Raw genomic sequence first — 15,064 nt, 5'->3', positions numbered from 1 at the left:
CCACTGTTTGAACCGGAGCTCCAGTGAGAGGTGTTGGTGTAATTTAAAGCTCCACTGGTCTGAGCTTTGCTGTTGTATTTCCGATGCACATCCATGGGGGCTAACCGCTCCAGCTGAAGGGGAGGAAAGTTCAAAACACTTTGGTTGGGTCATTTGTACATGTGATGACAGTGAGTACATAGGGTTGGCATAAAATATTCCCTGCATCTGATTGATATTACAGGCGTTCTTTCTCCTGAATACAACAGAATATCTGAAGTTAAGTTTGACTTTGAATATTGATCAGATCATGACAATTAAAAAATGTCAAGCACTCAAATCCGGATGCTAAAGAACATGTGGTAAGACTTATCTGTGTCTGAAAGTCTTGATACAGAACTGATTGCCTAAAAGAACTGTATTAAGTATGCATGAGAGGATAATTAATTATTTAGCCTTTTAACATACAATACTGTACCTCTCTTGACCACTTCGTTCTGTGTTGCGCATATTTTCTAGAAACAAGGGACTGTGGTCTATTTAATCTTACAACCACAAAGCCTTCTGAATCCTCTTCCTGGTCTGTTGAGGTGGAAAAAGCTTCAGTATCATGTTGCCTGATGAATATGCAACAAACTTGCAAAATTAGCTGATTCAGTTGCTACAGCGTTTACGCTTACTGTTCAAAACTGCAGACCATAGACTGCATGAACCAATGACAAGGTAACTGTGGCCACAATAAATGCTTTTGGGGACAAAAGGCAGTAACAGATATTTCCTAAATAGCTTCTCTAGCTCTGCCAAACTCCATAACATTCCAATTAGAAGGAAATATGGATACGATGTAAAGTTCCTCCTTTATTATTAAACTTAGGCCTACCTTTGTGATCAGTCCTTTGGGCCAACTCCTCAGTGCTTGTGAATGGACAGATGCATATCTTGTTACAGACTTTCTGAGCAGACCCAGGCTCTTGGTGAAATGATGGTGGATAACACTTTGCTTTCCTTATAATTAAACAAATATTAAAAATGTGCAGACGTTCCCAAGAGTTTGTCTGTGATGCTTCATGTTTTACATACCTTTGACTATAACGAGGTGGAATTTTCTCCTTTATAATTTCAATGTTAAATTTCGATTGTGATGCTTTTCGGTTGCAGGGCAGGTCGAATTCCCAGTCATGCCCAACACTAAAGGCTGCACCAAGCTCATCAAAGCTGGTAGAGCACTTCTCTCCATGGTTTAGCTTGTTCCGCTGAGGAGATAAAAAAAATGCTAGACAAAACTAATATATATATATATATATATACACACACACACACACTATAATAGGCCTACAATTTCAAATGTGACTACACGCGTCTAACAGTGTCAGATAAAATATAAGATAAAATGAAACACTGCCAACTTACCCTTGAATGTCTTTTAAGAACTTCCTTAGAATATCTGTCAAATTCATTGAAGGATTCAAGCAGTCTGGTAGTCATCTTCCAACATGCTTAGTTTTGGGGGGAAAGGCAGAACCACTGTTTACTTAAGTCTATTTTTATCTCTGTTCGATTGAGATAACTACTATAACAGCGATAGTTAATGTTAGCTTAACTAATGTTAGCTACATACAGCACACATTGACCGTGACCGCTAGTGAACCACGACCGTTTTCTAACACACTTAAATAGGATGGAATAGAATATGGACAGCTACATTTCTTGTAAGAAGGCAAAGTAAGACGCATTACAGCGACGTGGACCCGTCAGGGTAACTAGCTTACCTGGCGACGTGAGTTGTGTCAGAGCCCGTCGTGTTCCAGTCTATCAAGATAATGACTCTGTAGTTACCAAGGCAACACACTGCATCATTGCAGGGGAGACAAGTTCAAGTAGTTGATTTATATATTGTACATTATCATACTATACACAGAGCTAATTCAATGTGCTTTACGCTTTAAGCTTAAGAGATTAAATATTTGGCAGTAGGAAATATGAAATAAACAGCAGTAGAGAAATAAAAATGTATCAGGGTAAACACCAAAGTGCAAGTGCTGTAAAAAATAAAAAATAAACTCCTACCACTACAAGGCAATTACTGTAGCCCTAAAAACTGGCACACAGAACAGTCTGAACTGAAAACTGGACAAAACAGACAAAACAGATTGACATAATAAGCTGAGAAAATGTAGATTAGATTTCATATAATTCACTAACTTTTCATAGGTCATTGATTTAATTTGCCACCAAATAAATTAAACTTAACTTAACCCAAACTAATTAGGACAGCTGCAGTGGCCTTCTGAAACAAAATGGTATTGTTTAGTAAACTGTCAGGAACAGAAAAGTATGTCAACTGAACACCCACTGTTCCACTGACTCTGAACATTTGTATTTATCAGCAGGTAAAGGCAAGCTGAGTGCAACATCCATACCATGAATCCTACAAAAAAAAAAAAAAATGTAAACAAAAAATATAAATATTATGTGAAAGAAATCTAAAAAGTGGCTCCCCCAAGCTCCCCCAACAAATGGTCAGTTCCAGTCCAGTTTTACTGAAAAGATTGGGGTTGGGCCCCTCAAACAGTTTGTTTATTAGTTGGTTTTCACCTGTAAGGTCTGATTTTATAAACAATGTTTCCTTATCTTGCAGCTTTACAAAAAACAAGTACAAGCCTTATGTCCAGTGAGGAGAGTGAAACAGTGGTCACCATAAAGCCAAGCTGATGGAGACCTACAAATCCACAAATGGGAGGTATCAACCAGCAATACAGAAAGTACTATCCTCGAAAAGCACGGCCATTGTGTGTTGTAATGTAGGTTAGTAATGTAAATGTTTGTGTCTCTGGATTTAAGGGTACGTGTTTTGCCTCATAAATGTACAAAATGGCATGAAACTCCAGCTGTCTCCATTAGGTAGCAATTTTATAACTTTCCTATGGATACATTTTTGTCACTAGGGGTGCAAAAATTTTATTTTAGTTTTAATTAAATATTTCAAGACCTCCAATAATAGCATAATGATGGTTAATAGCTGTACGGTGTTGCCCTTAAGTGGTCCAGGAGGCTGTTCCACAGATGTGCCAGTGATCTTGATAACTGCCAGTCTCTGCTATCTGCCTTTTCTTCCAGTCACAGCTGCTAAAAAGGCATTCTATAAGGGAGAGGTTGCTAGTACGACACTCAAGTAGAAACTCAGTAGAAAACCATAACCCTCCATCTCCGCCATCGGTCACTCCCTCTCCGCTGATGACTTTGCAACTTACTTTACTGAAAAAGTTGCCACAATTCTCCAATCCGCCTAAACAGGCTTTTACCTTATATGGACATTGGAGCATCACTGGTTTTATTCTCCCTTCTCAATCATTCTACTTCTCCTATGACATGTCCACCGGACCCCAATCCAACCACCCCATCCAGTCTATCCCGCCTACAATTTTGCAGATGACTCAGAATGAGTGGTATTTGGTCTTTGATCAATTAAAGAGGACACATGTAACTCCTCTGCTGGTCACCCTTCACTGACTCCCTGTAGCTGCTAGAATTAAATTAAAATCCACTGATTGGTACCTGCCTATTCAAATTATATAATTTAGTAATTTTCGCCCACTTGACCCCTTCGCTCTTCTGATGAGTGTCTGTTGTCTTGGCCATCTCTTTCTCTTTTCATTTGTGATGCCTCTGTGGTGGAATGACCCTTAGACATGTATAGATAGATACATGTCTATGGAATAACCTAGAGCTGCCTGTTCCAGTGCCAGCCTTGGTATATGTATATATACAGTATATATATATTTTAAACTCCCTTTTTAAATGATCAGCTGTCTAATTTGTGAATTTGCTGGAGGCTGTCGTGTATTATTCTAAGAGTTCTCAAGAAACTTCTCAAGGCAAATAGGTATGAATATACTGAACAGTTTAATTCAGAGGAGATAACTACTGCTGAGCTGGTCCATGGAGCATCTCAAAGACTCTAAGCATATTGCAAGAGCCATCAAGTAGAAAACCTAACCAACAAGTCCTCGTGCCCACTTTTATATTGATCAAATCACCCTTTGCTCTGGTTTCATTTGCGTCTTATTTGCGTCATTGGACTCGACTGCACCTAGAGATGGAAAACAACAGGTACCTTATTTACGTCATTGGACTTGACCACACCGAGATGGAGAACAATCGGTCCAACTATCTTAACAATGTTGCCTATCAACCAGTTTGCTTTGTCTATGTCAACAGAATTAACCACCTCGAGATACATGGTGTACAGCTTCCTGTGATACCAGGTATCTCGGGGGCTTTCAGACATGGTTCTTAACTGTCTGCCTTGTGGCTTTTGCAGAGGCGTCTGTCACCTTGCCCTGACCCCCCTTTGTCCCTAATGCGCCTAGGTATTCTTTGCAGAGGCGGCATGTTTACCACGTGATTTATCATAAAAGGTATCTTTGCAATTGGGGTTATAAGAACAGGCCTGTCTGCCATATGATGTCTCTGAAAAGGGCCCTTCTGCCTTATGGCAGTCTTGTCATCTAACTGCTACCTCTATTTGTTGAGATGTCCATATTCCAGTACCAGCAATACACACATTATTCAATAATACAGTCATAAGTAGATAAAAATACGACAAGGCCTACACTATTGTCATAGCTTTGGTATTTGTAATTGTTGGTAATTGGTGCTTAATATTTTTTTTTTATTAGGCAAGTGTGTGTTTATGTTTTATTCCCAAAACTTGTCCTTATGTATATTGTACCATATCTAAAGTACACATATCTAGTCAAAGAACAGTACATTTTTATAATGTATTTTCAGAATGTGTTGGAATGTTTTTCCTCTTCCAAAAATTGTCACTACCGAAACATCACATTTACTATAGTAAAAAAAAAATATTATTATTGACCTGTTCAGATTGTGTTTCCTTCCCTTCTCTGAAGAGTATTTTTACAATTATTTCTTGAAGGTTTTCACAATGAAATCCATACAAATTAAATGTTTACCAAATTTTCAAGTTCAATTTATACAATTCGTGCAATATTTCTTTGTAAAATGCAAAATACTGATCATATTGATTCCAGAGTTGTTGATTGATGAAATTGAACATACATTAATCCAATCAGTATCATAACATTTAAGTTGATTACTCAATATACTTAATTTTTTACAAAACATCCAGTTTTTCGGTAGTGCTGCACTGTTTCGGTAGTGACTGCACTGTTGGATTTCTCTCCCAAAATCTTCCAAAAGGTGCTCTGGGCTGCACTTTAGTCCACACAACACATTTATTTAAAAATGATTGGATTGAACTACTTACCATTTCATTTTGTCACTACCGAAATCATCAGGTCACTACCATATGTTTCAGTAGTTACTGTTTCGGTAGTGACAATTCTAGCTAACTTTAAGCATAAATAAAGAATTATAGCAAGCACACGGCTTGCAAGCAAATCTTTGAAGAGGTGTACACTCATACAAACATAAGATTTTGCATGAAACCCCAAAAGGTTTACTTAATTAAAAAAAATCATGGGTTTCGGTATAGTGACAATTCTTAAGGTTACACGTCGATTTTCAGACTTTGGAACACATTTATATAAAAACTATGGGATTTAGCTTCTTACCATTCAACCATGAGTGTCACTGCATGGTCAAAAATGCAGGGTCGTGGCTAAAACACAGGCTCAGCCAATGGACTAAAACTCTTGTGTTTCGGTAGTGACATTTAAACTGGGGACATGATTTTTTGAGTATAGTTTATTTATTTAAAAATTAAATCCACAATAAATCTAAATATTCCAAATTCTGTTTAAACCAATCATAAAGATCTTTGAAATTAGATCATTGAAAAAAATCTGAAAAAAATTGAAAAGTGTTAGGCCTATTTGCAGGCATTGAAATTTAGGTGTCAGGGTTGGGGACAGCTAGCCTGGTGACACCAGCCTACGTATTTCCGTCTGAATTGATTTCAAGCTCATACTCAGTCTCATAGACATATATATAAGCACCCGCCCATCTCGGAAACGAAAATGAACGGGGTTAGGCCAGACTTACTGACGGAAAAAAATGGAGTCACAGGCTGGTAATGGCCAGGCTAGGGGACAGCTACTTCCCAATAGAAAGTACCCTATAATTCTATGTTGTCAACACAACTCCATGCGCCAGACTCCTCCTCCGTCATCCATTGGATCGTGTCAGTCAGGAGTTATTGAAAAGAAGATACATCTCACTAGTGTGGGAGGATGTGTGCCATCGACAGATGCTTGAGGATTCACTGTCCCTTTTTTATGTATGATGAAATAAAAACATATATCTGTGAATTATTTTAATAAGTTGTTATTAATTGTTAGCGCAGAGTTGTTTGCAAGATGTATGTTTATAAATGGCAGTGGCACGGCCACCCTGTACCTTTCATGTCGTTAAATGTTAAAATCAATTCAATGTTAAAAAATGTTAAGTTAAATTCGCTGTTCAAAAATGTTAGGTTAAATTCAATGTTAAAAAATAAAAATGTTAATGAATATATTAACCTTTGTATTATTTGAATAGCTTAGTATTGAATACACAATAACAGGGTAACTATATGTTTATTTGGCACTAGGCCCAGTATATTATAAACAAAATGTTATGCAATTTACATAGTAGGGGGTCCTTGCTCATCTTGCCATCAGTTTGGGGGTCCCTGGCCTGCAAAACGTTAAAGACCCCTGCTAAAAATGATGATTTTGTATATATTTAGCTTATCACTATCTCATTTAATGCATTGGGTTTATATAAACCATACAAAACATTTAGTAAATATCTATGCCTAAATACATACCTTTTTTTATGTCTTTCTTATGTCTAAAGACAAAACCGTCTGCTAAATACCATGACCGTAACCATGAAAAGTGAATGGTAGGCTTATCGTGCCGTGTGTGTGTGTGTGTGTGTGTGTGTTTTTTGTGTTTGTGTGTGTGGACCTTCACGATTTGGAACGCTATTTATGAAGGAGGAACGAAAAATATTTGGTTCCCAAAAGCTCGGCGGGGCTGGTTTTCTGTGGGACTTACTTTCAGGAAGTACCGCTGTCATTCCTATCGCTCGTTGCTGTGTCCTTGTTAGCTTGCCAGCTAACTAATGTCCACCATCTGGAAAGATGATTTGACTTGTGTCTTTACTTTTAAATTAAATAAATTGTATATTTGTCAACTATAGCCAATAGCATAATGTTACGAGCGGGAAATTCGGTCGCCTGGTAAGTTCACCTTAGGACAGCCAGCTAATAATGTTTTAGCTGGCTGGCTACCTTTCTCCTGTCATGCAATCTGCAATGGGGCGTGCTACTAAGGGCAGAGACCCTGTTATGACTGCATAGGTGCAGTTAGCTTTGGTTGGAAAATATTTGTGAAAGCATTTGTAGCATGTGCATGTAACCTTGTCATATTACAGGAGCAGTTAGACAAACATGTAATTGGTCCATGCTTTACAATAATGGTAGCCTTTGTAGCTGTAGAGGTAATGAGTTAACGGACGTTAGCTAGCTGGATAAGTGACTTATCCCAGTGGACGTTAGCTTCCAGCTGTCCAGCTTGATAACGTTCATGCGTTTAATCCAGTAAGGTTAGCTAACCAGTAATTATAGATTTATTGGTTGTCACAGTTTTGGTAAGCGGATGGTCTGTTTTGTCACTAGCTGAAATGTTCTTATTATGTGGAATATGTGCCCTTCGACATATTCGTTAACGTTTTGTTTTTTTAATATTGATGGTGGAAGGCTGCTGTAGTGAGCCAGCGATTGGCGGTTAATATGGATAGCCAGATAAAAAGCGAAGTAAAATCAAATTCTTCAATGTGCTTAAATCTGTCGCAGTCACAGTGGGCAGATTGCTAGATACATCTACCTTGCGTGGTCACAATTATTAGCTAGCTATCACGGTCAGCTAGTCAGGTTAACGTGTGTCATTTCAATTGAAACGAAATTGTTTTGGCTAGTTGGGTAATTATATTGTGCCCAACTAAAACTTGTGTTTAAGGAATTGCATTAAGGTATTGCATTTCGAATTTCGTATTCGTGTATTATTATTTTGTACTTATTTCAGTTTATTGACTGACGCGAGAAACGGTCAGAGATACGACCAGATCTTTCTCATTATCCATATATGATGTAGACATTGTGTAAAATCAGTGTTGATATCCTGAGCGTAGTTGCCTGCTGTGTGTCGAACTTACCAGATGTCGCATAGATACCCTGGACAGATGCTTCTTAGTGAGTGACACATCAACCTACTTTGTGATTGCCTCATTTGGTGTTTTTGTTTTGTTTGTCATTCTGTCTAGCCTGGCCTGCAGGAGCCTACTGTCTCCCAGGATGGGAGTGAGGGTCGGGGTGCCCATCCAGAAACTTCATCCCTTATCCCGTGCCATCCATCACAGATTTACCAATGCCAACTCCCAGAGGACCCCACACCGAACTGCTGCCCGCCACATCAGCTCCCTTTGTAGACTTCCCCCACGTACCCATAAGTCCCGATATGGGGGCCAGGGGGGTCATGGCTATCAGCAGCACCGCTCTTTCTGGGCAGTGCGCCTGGCCGCCAGGCTGCTGAAACTAAGATATTTATTTCTGGGAGGAGCCGTAGGAGGAGGGTACACTGCTAAAAAGGTAAAGGCCAGCATCTAAAGGCCATGTATAGCAAACCTTGCTCAGGTGTTGTTCCGGGGAATGTATGAGAGAAAGTAATATCAGCCATCTGTGTCAGTCAGTTAGGACATTGCTGATAAAACCATATTACTTTGCCTGCGCTTATCGGGGGCTAGCCATCTTAGTGGACTTGATACGTTGTGTATAAACTGTCCTTTTTGTGTGGAAGGCTTTATTGAGCAGCTAGAGGTTGGTGTGTATGTAGAAATTTGTGGACCTTATAATTTGGGGTAGGTTCCACTGCTTCATGGAAAGTTGTGAGCCAATATAACAAAAATAAATGTATATATGTGCATAGAGTGTGGTATTTAAAATATTGATAGTGAATCTTTGTTTTGGAAACGGCAGGGATAGACATGATTTTTAACTGTTGAAGTAGTCAACATGGAATAGTAAGGTATTTTGAATTTTTTAAGTGAACCTGTGCATCCATTGAGTTATGTTTGCATGCATATACTGTGAAACAGAGGAGACTGATGTTTGTATGCCTATGCTGTGGAACAGAGGAGACTATTGTTTGAATGCTAGATGCTGGGGACAGATTAGATGTCTGACCTTTGCATGAGCCTCAGCTCTGCACCTCACCATCGTAGAGTTTTGCTTTACAGGTGAACAAAAGGAGTGCCTTTTGTAGTAATTCACACCCAGTGGCTTTTAAGCTGTATAAAGTAATACAATTGTTGCACACTTTGATTAGAAGCCTCATAAGCTATTGGGAATAAGATTTATGTTACAGCGCTCAACAGTTAAGTAGTTAAAAATAATTTGTTGGGTAAATTTGGCTAATTCTTGATCAGTAATTACCCTAGCCAATTGCTAATTATATCACTATATGTATATGCTTTATATCTCAAACTGAACGTATGTTGTCATTCAATGATTGCTTTGTTATGCTTGCATGGTTGTTGTGAAATACAAGATGTACAATATCTAATTTTCTCTTTCAGACTTATGAGGAGTGGAAAGACTTGCTCCCTGATCTTAGCGAATACAACTGGGTAGTGCCTGATTTTGTGTGGGAGCTCGCTGAACAAATAGACTTAGGTGGGTGTCTATAGATATGTATTTGCCAGCATTTTGTTCTCTTATTCCAAAATGAATTGTGGGTTATTACAAGTGACAAGTGGGAAAATGGGTTAGCTCTTACGGTATGTTTGGTTTTTCTGTTGTTGCTGTGTGCAGAAAAACTTGCCAGGGCTCTGCCTGAAGTTGCGGAGATAGCCAAGCTAATGCCAGACCTGGAGAAGATTGGAGAGAACTTTACCTTTCTTAAGAGCCTCCTGTCCACTGGTATGTCCATGAATTTTTGAGTCAATTTTGGTTTAGCAAGATTTGAGGAGCTGTTTTGGCTAGGCCTAAATGATTTAATGGCAAACATCCCACTGAGCTTTAGGCTGGATTTGCATTTTGCACCAACAAAAATGATCCAACGCTCACACACATATTTTACATCCTCTGACTATCTTTTGTGTTGGGCTTTCTTATGTTTGTCTTAACCAAGATAGTTTGTATTCAGTCTTGTAAGATCTATTCCCAATACTGCTATTACAAACATCTAATGCTGTTGATGTTGAAGCTTTGTGAAGATTTTGAATACGTCCATGTACAGTCAGAAACACAATTCAGTTTACCCCCTGTAATTGTAAAGTTGCAAAAAATATGAAATAGTCAACTGTGACATGTCACTACAATGAATTGGCATATAGAGGCACCAGCTTTAACTACACTTAAAGTTCCTCAGATTTCTGCTGTATCAGTGATAAGGAGTAGGCGCCTCAACCCCTTATCTAAACTTCCTTAGCCAAACTGCGGCTGGTCTTTGTCTTGACAGCTTTGCAAATGTTGTTTAAGAACCAGGTTTTTCAGTTACATGACTTAGCATGTCTTTACAAACAATAGTGACTTTGTGATGAATCTTACGTCTCTTATTGCACACTGCCGATTCTTCATGGGGAGCTGTAGCTTGTCAGGAATGCACGGTGATCGGGTCCATATAGTGAAATGGACCAATACAGGGGTTAAAAACATGGACGATTAGATATATTGGCTCGTCATTCCACATCACCTAGCATGACCCTGTGACCCTTTGCTGTCATCATATTATTTTGGTTTTCATTCTGTTCTTCCTGTTTTCCCCACGTTCTTTACAGGTGTGAGTTTGGTTAGTGAAGTCAATGGAGCTTCTGGTCTGCGTCTGTTGTTAGGTGTGTAAACGCCCTTCTCAGCCCCCCCCCCCCCCCCCTTCACCCGCTGCCGTTTGAAAGCTCTCTGTCTATGCGAGGCACCCATGGCTTTAACCCGTGGCCTTGGTGCTGGGATTGAAAAGAGATTATGGGGGATGTACAAATGGACATGCCAAATCTCTACAAACCTGTTCTCACCTAATTTCCTTTTTTATTTTTTATTTTTTTTATTGTTGCCACTATTGAAGAGGCAGAGGCAAATTATTGGCACATCATTTTGTCTCTTGGCTTGATGTTGGATGTGTTTTTGTTTGTTGGATTTTAAGTCAGGGTTTGTCCTTGATAGCCAAACCTCTCTTACCTTTTGTGGAAAGTAAAGCTACTATACTATACCATGTCAATCAACACATAATATTGTAGGCTTCCTGGTTAATATTCAGTTTTAGGGCTGCTTATTTGTCATAGAATCAACAGCATAATATACACATTTATTTGGCTGGAGTTAAACAATTGCTGATTGGCAATAGATTTTAAAGGAATAAAGTGCTTTTCAGCCTAATCCCTATGTGCTGCATTGTTCTGTCAGGCATCGTACTTGTAAAATAGAAGCTTCTCAACAAGCTAGCAGGGCCATTGTAGAATGCTGCAAATGCCTCACATAGACATTAGGTTGAGAAATTAAAATTCCTTTAATAGAACGATCTGTGTGGGAATAGAATGGAAGGACTCTCATCTTTGAGAATTTACCAGCATCTTGATCTGTCTTGCACTCGGGTGGAACTACCTCTCTCTTTGTTTTCACACTGTCCACTCACTCCTTTTCTTCCTTTCAATTTTGCTTCCTGTCTGAAACCTCATTTTCTGTGCAATGTCTATTTTGCTGGTCTGTTCAATAGTGTGTGTGTGTGTGTGTGTTTTGTTTTTGTTAAACTGTGTGGAATGTGAAAATAGCAACCTAGTTGACAGCCCGGTGGGTATCATGGATGTCTTTATATGTAAGATAACAAGGATTTTCCACACAGTTTCATCTTAAAAACAAAATGCTACCCACACCTGTGTTCAGACTAGCACGCTATTCATTCTGTTCTTTCTGGTCTCTTTAACGTGCATTCTCCCTTCTCATTCTCTCTTTTTACCCCTCTCAAACACATGACTTTTTTTTCCAGTGAGTTCAACAGTTTGGAAACAAATGAAAGCTCTTCTCAAATTTCACAACACCAATCTAACGCTGCTAAGGAAGGTGGTCTGCGTCAGTGCTAAAACTAGCTGAGTCACAACGGTAGAAGGTCTTCCATAGTGCTTTCAAGGACAATGTATATATAGAAATGCAAGCTCCACAATCCCAGGGCGGCGGTAAACACATTCTGTGCTCATACCAGACCTGCTCTAAGTGAAAGCAGAAACCCCTGGCTGAGGTGTAGCAATCGACATCTTATTGATAATAATAATAATTCATTTTATTTTTAGTGTTAGTATCACATTGAATACATTTACATACATGGATATATATGTTTCTGTATAAACTGCACTATTTGTCTTAAATTTGAGTCAAGGTCTGATATTTAGAAAATGGCGTGAAGTAAGCTGGTCGTACTTGTCCGAGCCAAGCATTTTTGCGATAATTTTCATTTCCAAACTTTTGACTCTTCTGGGAAGTAGGTGCCAATCAGTTCTCATGTGGTGGGCATGTGAAAGAATAATTGAACTGTTATGCTGTGCGGTTTTCATAACTACCTCTCAGAATCTCTTTCACAGCGTGTTTACTGTAGCCTACCTGCCACCTCAGGTTTGTTCTGGTTGATTGTGTTTCGCCAGCAGAGTCCCCTGGCGAGTCGGCCCTGAAGGCCCCAGAGGCCCCGGTGGCGGCAGCCTCAGCCGCGTCGACAGCCCCGTCGGCCGAGAGCGGCGAGAAGCAGTACAAGAAGGCAAGTATCAGCGCTGCCCCCTCCTGGCTCCATTGTGCTATTTCTCCATCAGTCCCCACCTGTAGGTCTGCTCATTTACCGAATGAGTGTCACGTTTTCCTGCACTGCATTGCCGACGCTCTACCTCGGGGTGCCTGAACCTGCTTATAAGATCTTCATCAGTGGAAAATGAAAATGTATGGCATTTGTAACAGTTGTAATCATTCTCTGTGAATGACTCCATCTTATGCTTTAAGTTACACTTTGTAAATTGTTTTTGTGTCTGATTGGGCTATAAGTGAAGGAAAATCTATGGATTGGCTGAACCTAAAGCGATTGAGATGAGAGCACTTCATCTTGTTAACCAAAGGCTTTCCAATTTCCTGAACGCTTACAGAATGTAACTTAAAACGGCAGAGAGAAACAGTGATGGATTTGAACAACGTTTGAATGTGTCAGTGTTTTCCTTTCGAACATTGCTGCTTTTGAGGTGATCACTGCTGCTCGTCTCATGTTCTACTGGTCGTACCATGCTGTCAGTGCTTTCTCATCGCATCGCATCTCATCTCATTCCCCCTCTGTGTTCCTTCTGTCAGCCCGTGGATGTGTCTGTCACATGGGGCATGAGACCATGCTTCCTGCAGGATGGGACCACATGGGGCCTTCATGTTGTCTAGCTTTGAATATCTCCATTCTGTGTGTGTGTTAATGTGGCTCCATGGCTCATTAAACAAGATGGGTTTCTCAGCATTGTCACTTTCCACAGGCTTACTTTTGATTTTTCAATCTGACTTCCAGGCACCACTCCCACTACATTTTAAGGGAGATACTGTGATCTGTTACATGTTTAGATGAAGATGTAGAGCAGAAAGGGTATGGCTGGTATTCCAACCCAAATGCAGCCTGCTCTGTAATATTCTTCCTCTAAAGATAACCTAGCTTTTTTCAGGGCTTGCAGGTGCCTAGCTTTTGAGCTACGCTTTTAACAGGGTAGATATTGTTTATATACCATTCTGTCCTAATGTACAATTATTCTGTCTTTGCTTGCTTTACCATGTCTTTACATTCATATGATGTGCCAGAAAACTGAAAGTGCAAACTTGTGACACTACCATTAGACCTAATACTAGCTGGCTTTAATGAGAAGTAGTTCTTTAATTAAAGGCATTACACATAAATTGACAAGCTTCTGTCTTGAGCTTGATGCCCTCCCCCCTCCTCTCCCGCCGTTCTTCCAGTCTCCCGCAGCCAGCTTTCTGCTAGACCCATGATAGATCACTTCAGCTTCCTAAGTGCTCTGCTTCACCCACACCACACCTTTAGATCTTAACGAGAGTTTGGCCTCCAATGCACGGCGACTTTGGATCATTACATGCTAGTATGCAGTCACGGCATGGGCTAGGGGTCACATCTGGGTCTTCAGTTGTAGTTTTCGTCTGTTGTGAGATTCTGTTGCCCTAATGCAGTTTTACAGGCTTTAAGATCTGCATTCTGATGTGTACCTGATTTACAGTGAAAATGTTTTAATGGACTCCAAGATATGAACCCAAGATGTTTTTCAAGATGTGTTTAGTGGGGGGGGGGGGGGGTCATAGCTGACATTTTGATCTTGGTTGTCAATATGAAAACATAGATAAGCGATTTATTTGATGTGAAGTGTCACATCATAACTATTTGCCACTGGCTGAGAGGCACTGGTTGCTGTATCAGTAGTCTCCTCTGCTTGTTAGTCGTTCTTAAGCCAATGAAGATTATGGGTTTGTTGAATTGCAGCCAGCTGACTTTTGGCTAGTTCTTGAAGCCTGGAGCTGTCTTCATTGGTTTATTTTTTTTGGTGGCAAGAAATTTTGGCCTCTTACCTCAGGATATTGAGTCCAGTTGTTGGGTATGCTTCTGCCCTCTCCATTGGCTCAAACGGCTGGGTTTTTTTTGTTGGCCAGTTGGTTATTTCTTTTGTCTTGTGTCGCCTCTCTCTCACTCTGCCGTCCCTTCACAGCAGGGCTTACTTGGCGAGCTCATTCTCATACAGCAGCAGATCCAGCAGCACGAGGAGGAGGTCCGGAGGGCGGCGGCGGCTGTGGCAGCAGCGGCGGCCAATAACGCGCGGCCCGCTCCTGCACCTGCTCCTGTTCCTTCTCAACCTCCACCTCCACCTCCACCACCACCACCTCCTCCGCCTCCGCCGCCCGAACCCAGTCCGACCCCCACTCCGGCCCCGGCCCAGAGCGCCACCCCCAGCCCAAGCCCCCCGCAGCAAAAGCGCAAGGTGAAGCTCTACACCCCTCTCCAGGAAGAAACCCCCCACAGCTGTCCTGCAGCCACAGAGCACTAGACTGGACTCC

The 15,064-nt window shown here is 40.5% G+C and overlaps 1 protein-coding gene across 7 annotated transcripts in view; it reads left to right on the top strand.

The window, feature by feature from the left end:
* The first annotated feature begins 7,051 nt into the window (after positions 1-7,051).
* The window catches only part of opa1 (OPA1 mitochondrial dynamin like GTPase), a 48,663-nt gene continuing 40,650 nt past the window's right edge, over positions 7,052-15,064 (top strand). The window contains exons 1-7 of one of the 7 annotated variants that reach the window (XM_080832835.1): positions 7,052-7,189; positions 8,272-8,596; positions 9,583-9,679; positions 9,818-9,925; positions 10,786-10,839; positions 12,637-12,743; positions 14,719-14,988. In XM_080832835.1, coding sequence (XP_080688961.1) covers positions 7,161-7,189; positions 8,272-8,596; positions 9,583-9,679; positions 9,818-9,925; positions 10,786-10,839; positions 12,637-12,743; positions 14,719-14,988 — 990 coding nt within the window. In that variant the 5' untranslated portion in view covers positions 7,052-7,160. Of the gene's footprint in view, positions 7,190-8,271; positions 8,597-9,582; positions 9,680-9,817; positions 9,926-10,785; positions 10,840-12,633; positions 12,744-14,718; positions 14,989-15,064 lie in introns of all 7 variants that reach the window. The other 6 variants (XM_080832834.1, XM_080832837.1, XM_080832836.1 and 3 more) reach the window with 6 other exon arrangements.

This window comes from Sprattus sprattus (assembly GCF_963457725.1).
Source record: "Sprattus sprattus genome assembly, chromosome: 2".
NCBI lineage: Eukaryota > Metazoa > Chordata > Actinopteri > Clupeiformes > Clupeidae > Sprattus > Sprattus sprattus.
Note: the sequence above shows the minus strand (reverse complement) of the source record. Positions and strands in the feature narration are given on the sequence as shown.